This window comes from Plutella xylostella, chromosome 5 (genome assembly GCF_932276165.1).
Source record: "Plutella xylostella chromosome 5, ilPluXylo3.1, whole genome shotgun sequence".
Taxonomy (NCBI): domain Eukaryota; kingdom Metazoa; phylum Arthropoda; class Insecta; order Lepidoptera; family Plutellidae; genus Plutella; species Plutella xylostella.
In genome coordinates, this window is record NC_063985.1 from 2,098,033 (window position 1) to 2,113,251 (window position 15,219).

Sequence of the window (15,219 nt, forward strand, 5' to 3'; positions counted from 1 at the left end):
ATTTGTTTTACTCGGTTTATAATGTAAGTTGGTCTGTGGCGTTTTTGACAGTTGTTTCTGAACGAAATCCGGCGTTGCAATATTGATTTTAAAATTCATACCAAAAAGGTCCAAATGGCACACGACTGTTATTATTCTGAGTTACAAATGCCATCCATATTGAGCGAGCACAAGTTTTATTTCTCTCCTCTTAAGGGCCCGTACAGGGTGACGTGCCGCGCCAATTTTGGGTTTTCAATGCTCTTCACACAGCACACGCAGTGACACGCACACATGTAAGTTTGCACAGTGGGTCGATAAACTTTTACTCGCCAACTTTATTGACAATTATGTTCACTGGTGCCACTTTACTCTATACTCGGAACCCGATTAGCTTTCTCAAACAAATGTGGTATTTACTTGTAGAAAGGTAACTAAAAGTATTAAAGTGTAGATAATAAGTTTCGGGCATCCTCCAGCCAACTGAACCCCGACGACAAAGCAAAGTAAATACATAGTGTCGCAAAAGGGCTATACTAAGCCAAAAGGGGATGACTCAAGGGGTCATTCTGAACAACTTTTGTTCTACGAGATTTGCAAATTCGCGAAAAAAAATATTCGTTTTCCATTCGTTTCCGTTTTCCATGGTGGTTCAAAGTCACATGTCCAACAAAGTTTCTATGAAAAAGGTTTGTTTTTGTTAATTTCCAAAACTCGAAGAGCAAAAGTTCAGAATGACCCCCTGTCTTACTCCTTTTTACCCGACTGCCGAAGGAGGAGGGTAATGTTTTTTGATTGTATGTATGTATATATGTATGTTTGTCTGTTTCTTTGTTCCCTCCTGTAGCCTAAACGGCTTGATAGATTTTGATGTATGAGGTATTGTTAGAAGCGTATTGATGGCGCGATGGCTATAGAAAGAAAGAAAGAAAGAAACATTTATTTGACGCACTGAACAATAAAAACAGAAACAAAAAGAACAAAAGAATACTACAAAAAATATATATATGAAAAAACAGAAAATAATACAATATAAACAAACAAGGTTGCTGTCCAGAGCGTCAAAAAGGCACCAGCTCAGCGTGTGCTGTGGCCAGAGAGGCCACAGCGCTGGTTTTCAGCTGGCCCTTTGTGTTGTGACCTCAGTCACGAACGCGAGGTATATAATTAGGATGTGTTGTGTTGTGTTGTGTGTATGTGTGTATGTGTGGAATGTGTGTATATTTGAGTAAGGTAGGTAGGTGTATAAGTAGATATAAGTAAGTAGGTACATTAAGTAAAATATATATATTTATAAATAATAAGACGCATAATACTATATAACGCTATAGGCTATGTGACGTTCCATTAAAATGTACATAGCGCCCTCTTGAGGACATAACGTGATGATCGAAAAAATAATAATTCAACTTTGCCGTGTAAGGTATCAAATGAAAGGACTTGATTTTCACATTACAAAAATATGCATATTTAAGGTATTTAAATAACAACACCAAAATTATTGAAATAAAAAATGATCATGAACTACCTACCGACGTAAAATTTCATAAAATAAAAACAACTAAAAAGTTACAAATAAAAAAATACAATTATAAAAAACTAAAAACCTGACTGTACGCTAAAAACATGAAAACGAGTCCCAATGTTAATGGAAAGTATCGCAGGCGGGGACCAACTTGACCGCCACTCAAGGCCGTTTTCTAAGTAACATTCAGCTAAATGGTGAACCCTCTGCTGGTATAATTTGTTTATATACCGCTTTTTCAATACCTGTAAGTACATTTTTTGGCAGCATAATATTTTTACTTAATTTTAGGGTTTCGAACGTCAAAAGAAAAAAAGCAACCGTTATAGGATCTCTTTGTTGTCCGTCTGTCTGACTGACTGTCTGTCACCGCCCTTTTTCTCAGAAACGGGTAAAGATATCAAGCTTATATTTCGCATAGATACCTGTCCCACACAAGTAAATTGGGGCTTATATTTTTTCCAGTTATTTTGATGTGTATTCTTTTTTTTTTCTTTGTTGTTTTGTATAAGTATGTGTTTCTTTTCTTTAAATCTGTATTTTTTTTGTTGTTGCTGTCTATGTGTCGAAAAAATGTATCTTTATCTTCAAATCACGCCATCTATCGTTTGTTTTTTTTTGTGGCTACTGTCTATAGAAGAAATTCCGTCATTGACAATTTTACGTTACGAATTTATTTTTATTTATTTTATTTTTATTTTTACATTTTCGTGGAGAATCAACAGCATTTTGTTAATAAATAATTATTACTTATGAACACATAACAACTTGATGCCATTAACAGAATGAACTTAGTAAACCCAGTAAACCTAACACATCCAGAGGAAAAACAAAATCTCTTTCTCTCTCTCTGAAAAACATACTTAATAGCCCAAACTCGATGCTTTTAGCTATTAACATCTTTGAAATAAAATTGAGCCACCACCGTGTTACTGCCCTCATCAGATCCTCACGAGACCATACCTCAACCAGCACCAAGAGACTGTATTTTTGATCCCTAACCTAATGTTCGTGCGTATTGTCATCACTTAGATCCATTCGCTATATTCCTGCTCCTCATCAGACCTTTACGAGACTGTAATATCACGCTTATTTAATTTAATGTATTGAATATACTGGAAGAATTATGCTTCCTCAATTTCAAATCAAATTATGTTGGTGTCATAAAAGTTGAAAAAGTGCAATGACAACCAATGTGCAGTGATTTTGTATCTGTACACGATAAGATCGCGAGCTGTCAGTGCTGCCTAAACCGACGTGACCCTTCTTTGGAGGCCAGCGGCCAACTGAGTCAAACGTCACTTGTGTTTATGATTTTATAACACAGAAAGCCGCCATAGATATTTGTATGAAGATTTGAGGGAAAAAAATTGCTCAAGTTTGGGATTAATTTACACAAAATAAGTGTGTGTTTATTAAAAAACAAGGTATTTAGCGCCTAGTCCAAGCCTTTAACTTTATAATATGATAAAAATCATATGAAAATTCTTTATAATTACGACACAGTTGTTACAATACGGGAGTGTGATTGACTGGTTTTTCTTGATATTCTGAAATTAATTTACAGTTATCCATAATCATTTACTTAAATTCGAATGATTCAGCACCTAGCTAGACTCTTCAACTACCTGTGTGATTTTTTTCAAGGCTGTAGAGCATCATTTACTACATAATTCTATGACAATGCCAACCCTCGATTCCCTATTGCAGACCCTTAAACCTCGTAACATAAATGAGTACAACGGCGAACTGGGATAGGACTTAGCTCTGATGTTAATATTATTAGGTACTTATAGCATTTGCTAGTAATTAAAAACACAAATTCGGATATAAATACATATAATATGAACTTACGAACATAATCTTTGAAATACTTAATTACTTATACCATTCAATAATATCTAAAAGGAATCAAATTTAAGGCATGGCACCTCAGTCTATCGAACTAATACAACATTTGACCATGCTCAAACCTAAGTAAAAATATATTTGACACCATTTGAAATATTTGAAACTAACTCATCCACGCCACTGTACCTCTAAATTTTAAACTTCACATTTTACAACAGCCTCTCAAAAAACTTCCTCAATGCCCGTAGTTAATTTATAAGTATATTCATACTTTTAAACCTTATCAACCAAAAATGTAATACATAGTATTAAGTATATATTTTTACTATCACTTTTTATTCCTAGAACACCTATTTGTAATGCATATCTTCAATCATTTTCTGGCAACATCAATCCATCTGACACTCCCTTACGGTGCATTTCTCCGAGGCGGAAACATATTTTCTTCGACCACAATAACTCCACACAACAAATCATAGCCGGTGCGGTTGTGTCTGAAGACAAAGAGTATGAAACACAGTGGAAAGAGTAGCGAGATGAGAAAGTTCTTGAGTAGGGAGCGGGCCAGAGCGAGAGGGAAGGTGAGGGGCCGGCCGGGGTAGAGCAGGACGGTCTCGCGCGGCCGCTCGACGGGCAGGATGGCGGAGGCGGTGACCACGCGCAGCCCCAGCAGCGCCTTGCCCGGGGTGGCGCCGCCCGCGCGCCCCGCGCTGCTGCACAGGCAGGATGCCTGGAATGTACAGAAGTGATTAGTTGTTTATTTATAACCTGGTGGTACATGTGTGAATGCCCAAAGTATAATAAACTTTTATGAGGTAGGTAGGTACTTAAAGACGTTAAAATGTTTAATATGAATATCCTATCTCACTAATAATATAAATGCTTAAGTTTATAAGGATGTTTGTTACTCATTCATGTAAAAACTATGGATTAGTAAGCAGGAAACTCACAGGCTACTTTTGGAATTCAGGATGCCATGAGCAAGTAATCTTATGAGTTATTAATTCCAACAATAGAATAACACTACTGTACCTACTTGTTATTCTATGATTCCGTTAGACATAAGAATAATATCTATTTTTCTGTTCATACTCACTTCATAAACACAAACAAGTGCTCTGTATATGATTTCCAGGAATAGTATTTCGGATGTGATTTCTATCGCCAGTTTGTAGTCATCAAAATTTTCACCAATCTTGTAAATATCAAACTTTTCCAGGTCACTGAAAATTAAATTCTAAATTAAACACACACATACATTAACTGTAGTGGAGTGTGGCTACATTCAATAACCATAAATAAATCTACATAAGTAGTAGGAGAATCAATTAAGATCCACAAGTAAACTTAAAGTAGGTATATATAAATATTAAAATATCATTCCTTTGAATAATGCTTGTGTCTCACAAGCAAGAAAGGGGTCCAAGCCAAAAATCCAGCACACTTCCAGACCAATCATAAAAAACATACCTAACTTAAATTCAGGCGCGGATCCACCCATATGGGCAAGATGGGCATGCCCATCACCTAAATCACTTGCCATATCACACCACGGGTTTTCAATATAATAATTTTGTTATTTTATCACTTACTTATTTGTTATTTTTTGTAATTATGTTGGTGGTGACGATTTCGGGTTATGCTAATATATTTTTTCCATCTCGAAAGCCCTCCAGATAGTTGTTAAATCATTCTAAAACCATAAAATTTTCGGTCGTGCCAAGAGTTTGAGTTTCGGCTTACAGGAACATTATTGAAGTATACAACGAGACTAGTTTGATCTCAATAAACCAAATAGTTTTTATGATATACAGTTATTTTAAAAAATCATGAAGATTTTATTGATTTCAAAAATGTTAAAAAAAATTGATAATTTGTTACTATTTATAGGTAAAGGATCCTAACGGATCCATCACATATTAGAATTCAAATTTTGCAGCACTTTTAAATAATCGTGCGTAATATGACCAAAAAACTAACATGTTAAAAATATTTTTTGTTTTATCTAAAAAAGCCATAGTAGCTGGCAGGCTCAGATAAGAAAGCTATCCTACCTTATATGGGTAGGTATTTAAAAATATATACTTATAGTAATCGCGTGGTCATTTAAAAGTGACGCAAAATTTGAATTATACTATGAGAAGGATCCCATACAACATACGTAATTATCAAAAACAGACTAAGAGCGTGTCGGTCACGCACATGAAAGGGCTCCGTAGCCATAAAATCCATACATTACCATTTAGTTAGCGCATCTGCACGTCATAAGTTGGTCGAGTTGTATAAAAATAACTATGTATGATACAGATTCCGCTATAGTTTTCGTTGAAATTACTTACTTGGAAGTATAGGTACAGCACATTTTTTTCAGAATTATTGTAATATTCCAAAAATTAAGAGGGGGGACGCTCTAATTTAAACTTTGTATTAATATATCTCGAGACTGGGGGGTTTGATCCACATGGTTTCAAGGCAATTTTTGTTATATTTAAAGATACCTTTTTTACTGTATGGGAAAGAGGGTAAAAAACAACAAGCGTTATTTTTCGATAATTTTAAAAACCACTTTTTGGATTATCAGTAGGTATAAGCGCGGATGACATAGTGTTGATATCGCCAACACTAGCCCAGTTGGAAGGAAAGCTAGAGAAACTGCGAACTGCTGCTGGCCTGATGGGCTTTCGAATCAACCGACAAAAAACTGTGGACATGCGCGTAAAATCGACCGAGACCGATCCACTTGTTCTGGATAACGAGAGCCTGCAGTCTGTTCCTCGCTTTGTGTATCTTGGCAGTACGATCACAAGCCAGGGTGGGGCAGATGAAGACGTCGTAGCCAGAATAAATAAGGGGAAAGCTGCCTTCGCACAATTAAGATCTGTGTGGGACTCCAATGTGCTACTCCAAGCGTCGCGTGAAAATCTCCCTCTTCAACTCCGTGGTGAAGTCGGTCGGTGCTCCGTGATGTTCGGTTGAGAAACGTGGAGATTGACTAAGGGGTTGAAGGGATTGAACCAAATAAAAGTGTTCGTCAACAAATCCCTGAGGTCGATCCTCCGCATCTTCAGGCCGAACACAATCCCGAACGTTGACCTATGGAAGGTGTGCAAACAGTCGCCCATAGAGCAAGAAATCGCATTGCGAAAATGGGGATGGATCGGTCACACTATAAGAAGGGGAGCCGATATAACATGGCAAGCATCGCTTTTGAGTGGAAACCGCTAGGAGGCCATTGGAGACGCGGTCGCCCTGTGTATACATGGCGGCGCACAGTGGACGGCGAGCTGCGAGCGCAAGGCCTGAGCTGGACGGAGGCCAGAGCGGTTGCTGAGGACAGGACGGCGTGGCGCACTCACGTGAAGGCCCTCTGTACCACTGGGGTACCTTAGGACGACAACAACAACATACATATCTCTCCACCAGAATTCGTTGCAGGACGGACGGACAGACATGACGAAACTATAAGGGTTCCTAGTAAACTACGGAACCCTAAAAATGCAGCGATATCGCAATAATTACTATTTAGATATACTAACTGTACTTTTCTTAAGTTAGTAACTAACTATTCCCGCTTGCTATGCTTTATTATTGGGATATCCCTTGGGAATTACCCAATACAAAATTAGCCTGAATTTAGGTTCAGGTTGTCAGTTATCTACATTTGCTTTCTCGTGAATGATTAAGAAACATACCTACTTCCAAACTTAGAAACTTTTGCCTTTATAATGCATAAATAATTATGTATTCGAAATTGAGGAATGTGAAACATTTGTTTTGTCAAAAAAGGCTTTATTTTAAATAACTGTAGTTATGTACAACTATTTGGCCTATCAAGATAAAATTAGCATCAATTAAATGAGAATTTAGTCTTCGTTTTTTTTTTTCTTTATTTATTTTAACACATGTAAGATTACATAAAGTTATAGTACAATAACCATGCGCTGAAACCACTAGATTTAAGTGCGACATGGTGAAATCGCTAAACAATATAAAAAGTCTACATTTTTTTACTCTTAGTAACTTTTGCCGGAACACAGAATTTTATCAGTAAAAAAAAATATAACCGGTTTTTAACAATGATGATCCAGAGGGATTTAGAGGAGGAAAAACTTAATTTAGCATTTATAACCATAAAATAATCTACCTACTACTACCAACATACAAAAAAATCTGCTATCAGTACATCAAGGCGAGGCAAAACCACCTTTTTTGACCTGCCCATCACCTATTTTGTGGTCTGGATCCGCGCCTGCTTAAATTTGAAATTATGAGACAATGAATTAAATGTTTACTTACATAATATCAAACATATCCACAGCAATAAATGTAACAAGGAGCTTCAATATGAAGAGGAGAACGAAATCAATAAACTCCGCTAGCAGTCTCTTGTACAGCGGAGGGATCACATACTCGTAGCCCCCGTGCCTCGCTATCACTGAAACAATTTTAATTTATAAAATTAAGATTAACACCAATTAAAAAATTAAACTTTTTAATTGGAACATCGAATGATGTGAAAAACAGTTCAAGCAAACCAACTTTTACAGAAACAGTAAAAATTATTACCACTATAGCCCGAAGGCCCCATATTATTATTCAACAAAAGTATGTTTATAAGAGTCCTTATTACTTTAGGATTATAACGTTTACCTTCAGCTGGAGACAGGACATCATGGCGGTTCTCTGGCGCATTCCTGGGAGGGTTGTTCGGCAGAGGAAACTGCCACTGCTGTCCTTGAAACTGATAGTTATTATTCAGCAGAGGAAAACTGGACTGGCTATTCTGTAAGCCTTGGAATGTTAGAATGTAGTATGGAAAGCACGTAGATATGTTCTGGTATAGCTGTGCTTGTTGTATCCAAAGCCTCAGTGCCTGGAAGTAAGCCTCCCGCTCCGAGGGTGCAGCGGCGGGAGTGTCGCCCTGTCCGCCGCCACTGGCGCCCGCAGACGAGCTGCCCGCAGCATCAGGCAGTTTCTCTGTCTCAGACATCCTACTGTTGCACTGATTACACCATTAACGAAAGATTTTGCTCATTTACAAGGAAAAATATTGTTAAAGTACACGTCAGTTTTGTTGTTGACAGATTTTTGTTTTGTTTTGACTTTTGACAGCGGTTTGACATTTTGTTTGGATTGTCTTTGATGACTGTGTTCAAAAATTTATTTATGGAGTAGGTAGATGAAGTGTTATGATTTTCTTATCTGTACTCATTAAAAAGTATTATAGTTGCCAGTAAATAAAAAATTAGAATATCCTGGAAAATAATCAAAATTGCCTTAAGATAAATTTGTTATAAGCATTAGAAAGAGGCAGTCATAACTCATACTTTATGCGTGACCAACTCATGAGTCAGTGATTCTTAGATATGTCGATATTTTGGCTTTCAATGATTATCTACTAACTGATGATTATTTAACAACCATTCAAAAGTAACAAATTTAAATAAAATAACATGTTATGTGACTGTGTTAGCTAATTTTTTTAAAATAAAATTGGGGAAATTTGTTTTTTACATCGGGTATCATTTTAATGTCAGCTGCCATCGCGAGCGAATGGCCGACGAAGGAACAATACGCACGCAAATGGTGGTGTGGAATTTGGGTGGACTGTTCCCTTGTGCTTGCTTATAGTGTAAAGCTTATTCATATCTGTAAATATTGTACTCCGCAGTGTTAGGCTTCCTTGTTTTCTTCCTGCATACCTGAAGTTTTTGCGCGAAATAGTGAAGTTACTAGTCTTGTGTATTTCAAGTGTATTCAGCAACTATTGTGGACTTCTGGCTTTTATTGTAAATAAAGGAACTCGTTCTTCAACATCGTTATCTGTAAGTACTGCACTCATTTCACATTCTTATTTTAGCTCATAATTAGGCGGTCTGGGAGTGTTGATAATTATGGTTTTCGGTGTGTTTTTGGTATTTTGTACAGCCGTAAAATGTTTAAAGTAGTTAAGTAATTAAGCACGTTCTTTGATGATACTTCACTCCTCAGCAATAAAGCTTCAGTTTAATTGATTAACGTTGTAGACTACTTGCATGTTCTATAGGTTATGCGGTTGACAATATTATGAAAAATACACAATCTAAGTGTAGTCCATCAAATACACACTTAATTCAGTAAATTATTATGTTCCATATACTTTATAAAACAAGTAAAATAATAAAAAATAATATTAGAAAGCTTATAAAGCAAAACCAGGATAAGTGGGCCTTAAAGGGACATTGGACAAGGGATATTGATGTATGTGTTCAAGTTAGGTACCTACTTACTGATATTTAGATAGAGATTTGCTTTGTCCCATTAACAGAGGTAATTGATTAAAAATGTGCCGGGACCTCAGCATGAGTCCCTGATATGGAGGTTTCCCACTTATCCAAGTCCCTCTAATACAGGTTTTTAACTGAGTTGCAAATGTACAAAATAACATGTTTTATTCAGTTGTTGCATACAAAATTCCCCTCTTTATAATAATAGCTTATAGGTATATCTTGAATTTTTATAGGTATTGAAAAAAAACTCGCTCATTTAGTTTTGGACCTACTAGCCAAAGCTACCTATATGCTATGACAAGGAAATGAAAGCCATTTATTTGTATACTGGATACACAAAAAATAATGAGCTTGATTCTGTGAAGAAGAAACACTGGTCCACCGGTAACAATTTTAATCTGAATCTTCATCTTCACTTCACTAGATTTTTTACAAATGTGGTAGGTACAATAAGTAAATATGTGTTAAGTATTATAATTTCTGTATGTACATTTTGTTATTAAATTATTTGGAAACTTCAGCTTAGCAGTCAGGGTCACTAACCACTACACTACAGCATTCGGTCATCTAATGTTTAAACATCTATTTCAATATTCATCTTTTTTTTTTGCTTAATTAATAAAAGGTAAAAACCTATCTAGGATAACACATGGTCTGGTGTTTTGTATATTTTATTTCTTACATGTAAATAGTAGTTAGTACATAATAATATGTATTTTACATGATGTTGAATATCCATCCTCTCCTTATGTATTATTTACTTACTACATAATTATAAATTATAGAGGTGGAATTCTTTATGAAATCATTTTGAACCAGAAACTGCCTCATTGTATATTACCTTACCTTATTTTACCTTTGTATTTTGATAAATACAACATTATACCTACATGTGAAAGTTTGCGGAAAGGCATAATGGATGATGTGGACGAGTCCTGTGGGACTGCTACGAACAGTAATAGACTGACTAGAAAGGGGGTTAAAATACCTACCTAAAACTATACGTGGCAAAGGACGAGGACGACAGAAGGCACCGCACACTAATCTTTGTTCTGAGGTCAAAGTCAAAGGCTCCACCGGCAGCGAGGGTGTGGAAGAGCGTAATTTATATTTATTACACACTCTCACTCAAGGCGGCCACCATTTGAGATCCTGCGCTCCTCAAGTGGTCACTTGTGGCCTATATTTCGTCAGAACTACCGCCCTAGATAGTGGTGTACTTTTTTCACGTCTTGAAAGATGGTTTTGTGGAATGCAATGTTACTACAAAATGTATTTTTCTCTAAGAGCTACAATGAAGTCGTAATATTCCGTTATACATATTATGGACTTTATAGGTAGTAGAAGTATGTTGCTCGATCTTATTTCCGCTTGTGCGTCTTCTTCCTTGACGCAATCTCCATAACTTTTTACTTTACGGTTTATTTAAAAGCCGTTTTCCTCCAAACTTTATGCGATCGTGAGATTCATGAGTCATGACGGCGGCGGGCGAGGTCCAAAACCGTTTGTTGTCAGCTCATCAAGGTTTCCGCCAAACACACTTACGTATTATTACATGACGGGTTTTTTGCGCTACAATACTTTACTATTTCACAGAATTTTAATCTGCCATATGTGAATAGTCAAGGAGGCTATCATTAGTTGTTAGTGTGGCCATCGATGATTAATACGGGCATGTGTTAGCTTGTAAACTATAGTGAGTCATTGCGAGTCATGAGACGAGCGGAGCCGCGCCGTAAAACTATGTGCGTCCACCCGCTGGTTCCCACGGGGCGCTATCCCGCAGCCACGCACTAATTTCGACTCTATATCAGGGCAATGAGGGTCGGACTTGAATTGTTGGCTAGTGCTGGCTCATTCCCTATCCCCAGTTAGCGACCACAGCAATTTGTTCCGCTTTATTTGTCGCCCGCGACATGCTCTGTCTAACTTGTACCGATAGTAACGTAATCGATCATGGATATCTCGATTATGCGCACGACAAATAATAAGCGTTTGTTTTTGTTTATATTGTTATCTTTGAAATGAAAAAGTAATTTCACAAAGTGGAAAACAAGTAACAGCGTCCACAGGCTTGACACGGAACAAAAGTCCCAATTCCGATAGGTCGCCGATGTTCGTTGTTCGCTGCCTTTGTCCATTTGGCTTTTCATCCTGTATTCGTTTGAATTCTGTTCCAATCTGTACATTCCGGCTACAGAATCCTTTGAAGCCAAATCAAACAGCGATAGGAAGATTAGAAATCTAATTAAGTATCCAAGAATGGTACACAGTAAAAGTCTTAATTTAATCTCGTTGTCAGTCAATGTACCTTGTGACGTCACGGCGCGATCGAGGCGTTTGATCTAATTTTACGATGCGGCGCAAGCGAAGTCCGTAAAAAAGAGATATAAAACTGCGCTTTAAAGACGGAATGCCCGCGCGGCGCTTGGGACGTACCTGGGCAATGTGTAGATTTGTATGATGACTCGTAACTCTGCATATAAACAAGTGTGCACACTGTGTAGTGTGTAGCACGAGGTGTGTGGGTCCTCCGGGGACTGCGTGCGAGCGGGTCGGAAGTGTGGAGGCACTGTCATAAATTATTCAGCAACATCAGTTCCCGTCAGCTCATTTTGTAGGATTCCGCAGCTCTTAATTAAAAATTATCCCTTATAGCATCAGTAAGTAGTTGTCTATCTGACAAGACACATTAGCTACCATGTATTTTAATTCATGTAGTTTATAAGAAAATTAACGCTTCTTCATTGTCTTTTATACAACAACCAGAGAAAGCGGAGAAAACTGAGCAGGGGTTTCCATACTAAAGTTAACAGGACTGAAAACAATCACACTTTTTACCTTTAAATTGGGCTAATTTTGTTAGTTTTTCTGTTGAATTTTGTCCGTCTGTGCTGGTTGTTTTGGCCATATCTTGGTGATACCTTAATCGATTTGGTATTGAATTATCTTGTTTGAAAGCTTATTAGTTGACCATGTTTTTAAGCTGAAGTGCACAAAAAAATGTCACATGAAAATCTTTTTTAATTTAATTTATTTGTTTTTGCGTTTTGAATATTTTTTCAAAATGTTTAACCATTTTGAGGTATTATGTCTAATTTAAGTCGAATAGTGCACATTTGATTATTTTAATTAGTTTATTAAGGTGTTACTTATGCAAAACAACCAAAAAAAATATTGAAATGTGGCTAGTTTTTTTTATTTTCGGTTTTAAGCATAAAATTTTGGCAAAAAATTAAAAAAACCTTAAATATTAAATATCTCAAAAATGGTTAAGTTTAGGATAATGCATTATTGGGTTCAATCGACTGGAAATGCCTTCCTCTATCACCTCCGTAAAGGATCCGGTCTACTTACCAATAACCCTGTATGTATAGTATCAATTGAATTGACAAACAGCTGACTGTGACCTGCCGCCCCGACCCTCGGCATTGAGCGCCTATTTGAGGTCCCGATAGAAAGGTCCACTGAACTTGCCACCCTCTTTGAGAGAGCCGGTCACGTAAATTGACTATTTCACCTTAATTGAATAAGCATCGAAGAGGCAATCTAAGTCAGAAATGAACAAAGATTTATATATTTTTAAGTATGATGACGAGATACTTAAGTTTTGAATGTTTTTATCAGTATTATTTTGGGTTTAAATTTGGGTTAGCCAACTCGGGTATTCGCGATAAATGTACGCAAGGGCTGAGCAACTATTCAGATACTCACACTCCTAACGTGTAGTCGTATCGACATATAGCCAAACAGCCAGTGAGCAGATGCGAATCATGCTTTCTTACTTACGAGGGTTAGTTAGACAGTTCATCAAGTTTGATACGTCCGTTGGGCGCGAAACCCGAGAACAATGTTAGGCATTAATCCCGGCTGAGAAAATGGAATTAGCCGGCGTGTCTGTACCAAGCGGCTGTTTGTACAGACTTATTGCTGACGAGAAATCGAGAGTGACGCCTTAACTTCCAGACTTTTTACGTAAACCGAATGAATTAACGAGCGAGCGAGCGGTAGCCAGGACTCAGGAGGTACATCTCTTCCGGCCTAAGGCGGAGGGAATGTTCAACGCTTCATTGTAAGAGCTCGGTAGTTTTATTAAGACTGTTATTGTCGCGCTTGTAAATTAATAATTTATTGATTAAATAATAGAATTATTTTGTTATGTATGTGACATCATTCAGGCTTATTCCATGTCCAATCTACTGTTGTCTTAAATACACGGCAATGACCGACAATAATCGTGTAATTCTCGCCTATATTCAAGCAGGTTTGAGTTAGAAACATTCGGCCCGTCGCGCCTTAAATTAAGATAACAACCGCTACTGGAAACTGTCTGAAAAGATTAACGTCATTTCATATCGCGAAGTGATCGCCAGAAACAAACCATTTTTAGCCCCCGCTGTTGTTGGGACAACTGTAAAGAACAGCTTCAGAGGATTGCGTTGAAATGAAAAGAAAATAAAACTCATTTAAATATGTCACGGCAAGGTGCGCCGTTGTTCGCAGGAGCAGGAATGCAAATAAAATGCATTATTCACAGCGCTAAAGCCCAGCGGGGTTGTCGGACGCACCGCCGTCATAGTGGACTGGACATTATACCTGGTGTTTTTATTGCCTAGAAAGTGAGACGTGTAGAGTATATAATTACTGTCCGATTGTATGTAGTATAATTCCCGAACGACGATTTTTGCCTTTGATTTCATTATCAGGTCTAGTTCTGCATTCCACTACACCGTGTCAACTGTTTGAACGGCCGTGACTGTGACTGAAAACTTATTCAGATATCCTCAGACATTCTTGGTGCTGGATGAGGATGGTTACAGATAATAATATCGTGCCATAACTGCAAAACGTTATTTATCGGACATGTTGTATTGGTTGTCTGTCTGTAAACTTCGATCTAAAGTTTGCTCGTGATTTCAAATTGCAACTGCACTGACGAATACTATTTATTTTTTATTTACTTTTATGTTTTAAACACACCAACAGCATATTAGCATGAATATCATATAAATGATATTTAATGTGAGTGTTTCTCTTGTTCTCTCTCCTTAGAACTATTTCTATGCCGGTAACTCACGTGAACTCACATTTTCGTGGAAAGCTGTCTAGCGCTTGTTGTTTCTTGATATGTTTTCATAGCTTCAGTTCGGATTTGGACCGATCTAGTTACACGCTCCGCTTACCAAGTTATTTTACGTATGAAATATTATTTCTTGGAAAATACCTATGTATAAAAAACCACAAATTATTTAAGTTACTAAATTGAAATATCCACTGAACTGAAGTATAACCGTGACCTTTCAAAGAACCAATGTGAAATAATAAAAGATTCTTGTACAGGGTTTTTCACTAGTGGAAAAAGGTGCTAATTGCAATTAGACAGGGTCCTTTCCAGGGTTGGCTCACGGGGTGTTTCGCTAGAGCTGGTCTCAGTACCAAACGAAAAGTTGCATTAAAGTGTGTAAGTAGTGAACTATTTGACTCAAACATTTACATCGTCTCATTTTCTGTCTGAAGTTCTAACTCCTCGAAATGGCATATTATTTGCTTCAGTATCAGTTACATTAATGTATAATTATAAGACTGGTAGGCGTA

The 15,219-nt window shown here is 37.1% G+C and overlaps 2 protein-coding genes across 5 annotated transcripts in view; one reads left to right on the forward strand and one right to left on the reverse strand.

Annotated features, from left to right (window-relative positions):
* Nucleotides 1-3,326: 3,326 nt before the first annotated feature.
* LOC105383902 (protein FAM8A1) lies at nucleotides 3,327-8,465 on the reverse strand. The gene is made up of 4 exons (XM_011554039.3): nucleotides 8,006-8,465; nucleotides 7,652-7,790; nucleotides 4,452-4,578; nucleotides 3,327-4,085 (listed from the first exon to the last, which is right to left on the reverse strand). Exons 1-4 carry the CDS (start codon nucleotides 8,343-8,345, stop codon nucleotides 3,765-3,767), a joined length of 927 nt encoding a protein of 308 aa, XP_011552341.3. The 5' UTR covers nucleotides 8,346-8,465; the 3' UTR covers nucleotides 3,327-3,764.
* Nucleotides 8,466-8,881: 416 nt separating this feature from the next.
* LOC105383930 (arrestin red cell) overlaps nucleotides 8,882-15,219 on the forward strand; it is a 75,605-nt gene continuing 69,267 nt past the window's right edge. For 2 of the 4 annotated variants that reach the window (XM_048633343.1, XM_048633344.1), the window contains exon 1: nucleotides 8,882-9,180. The gene's annotated coding sequence lies outside the window, so the exon portion shown is untranslated. The remainder of the gene's footprint in view (nucleotides 9,181-15,219) is intronic. The other 2 variants (XM_048633345.1, XM_048633346.1) reach the window with 1 other exon arrangement.

Bases quoted from the DNA above. Each gene is read 5' to 3' on its own strand.
- LOC105383902 (XM_011554039.3), bottom strand. From the start codon at position 8,345: ATGTCTGAGACAGAGAAACTGCCTGATGCTGCGGGCAGCTCGTCTGCG. The intron at 7,791-8,005 runs GTAAACGTTATA...AAATTGTTTCAG, and splicing joins TGTCCTGTCTCCAGCTGAAG to TGATAGCGAGGCACGGGGGC. The intron at 4,086-4,451 runs GTGAGTATGAAC...TGTACATTCCAG, and splicing joins CACTTGTTTGTGTTTATGAA to GCATCCTGCCTGTGCAGCAG.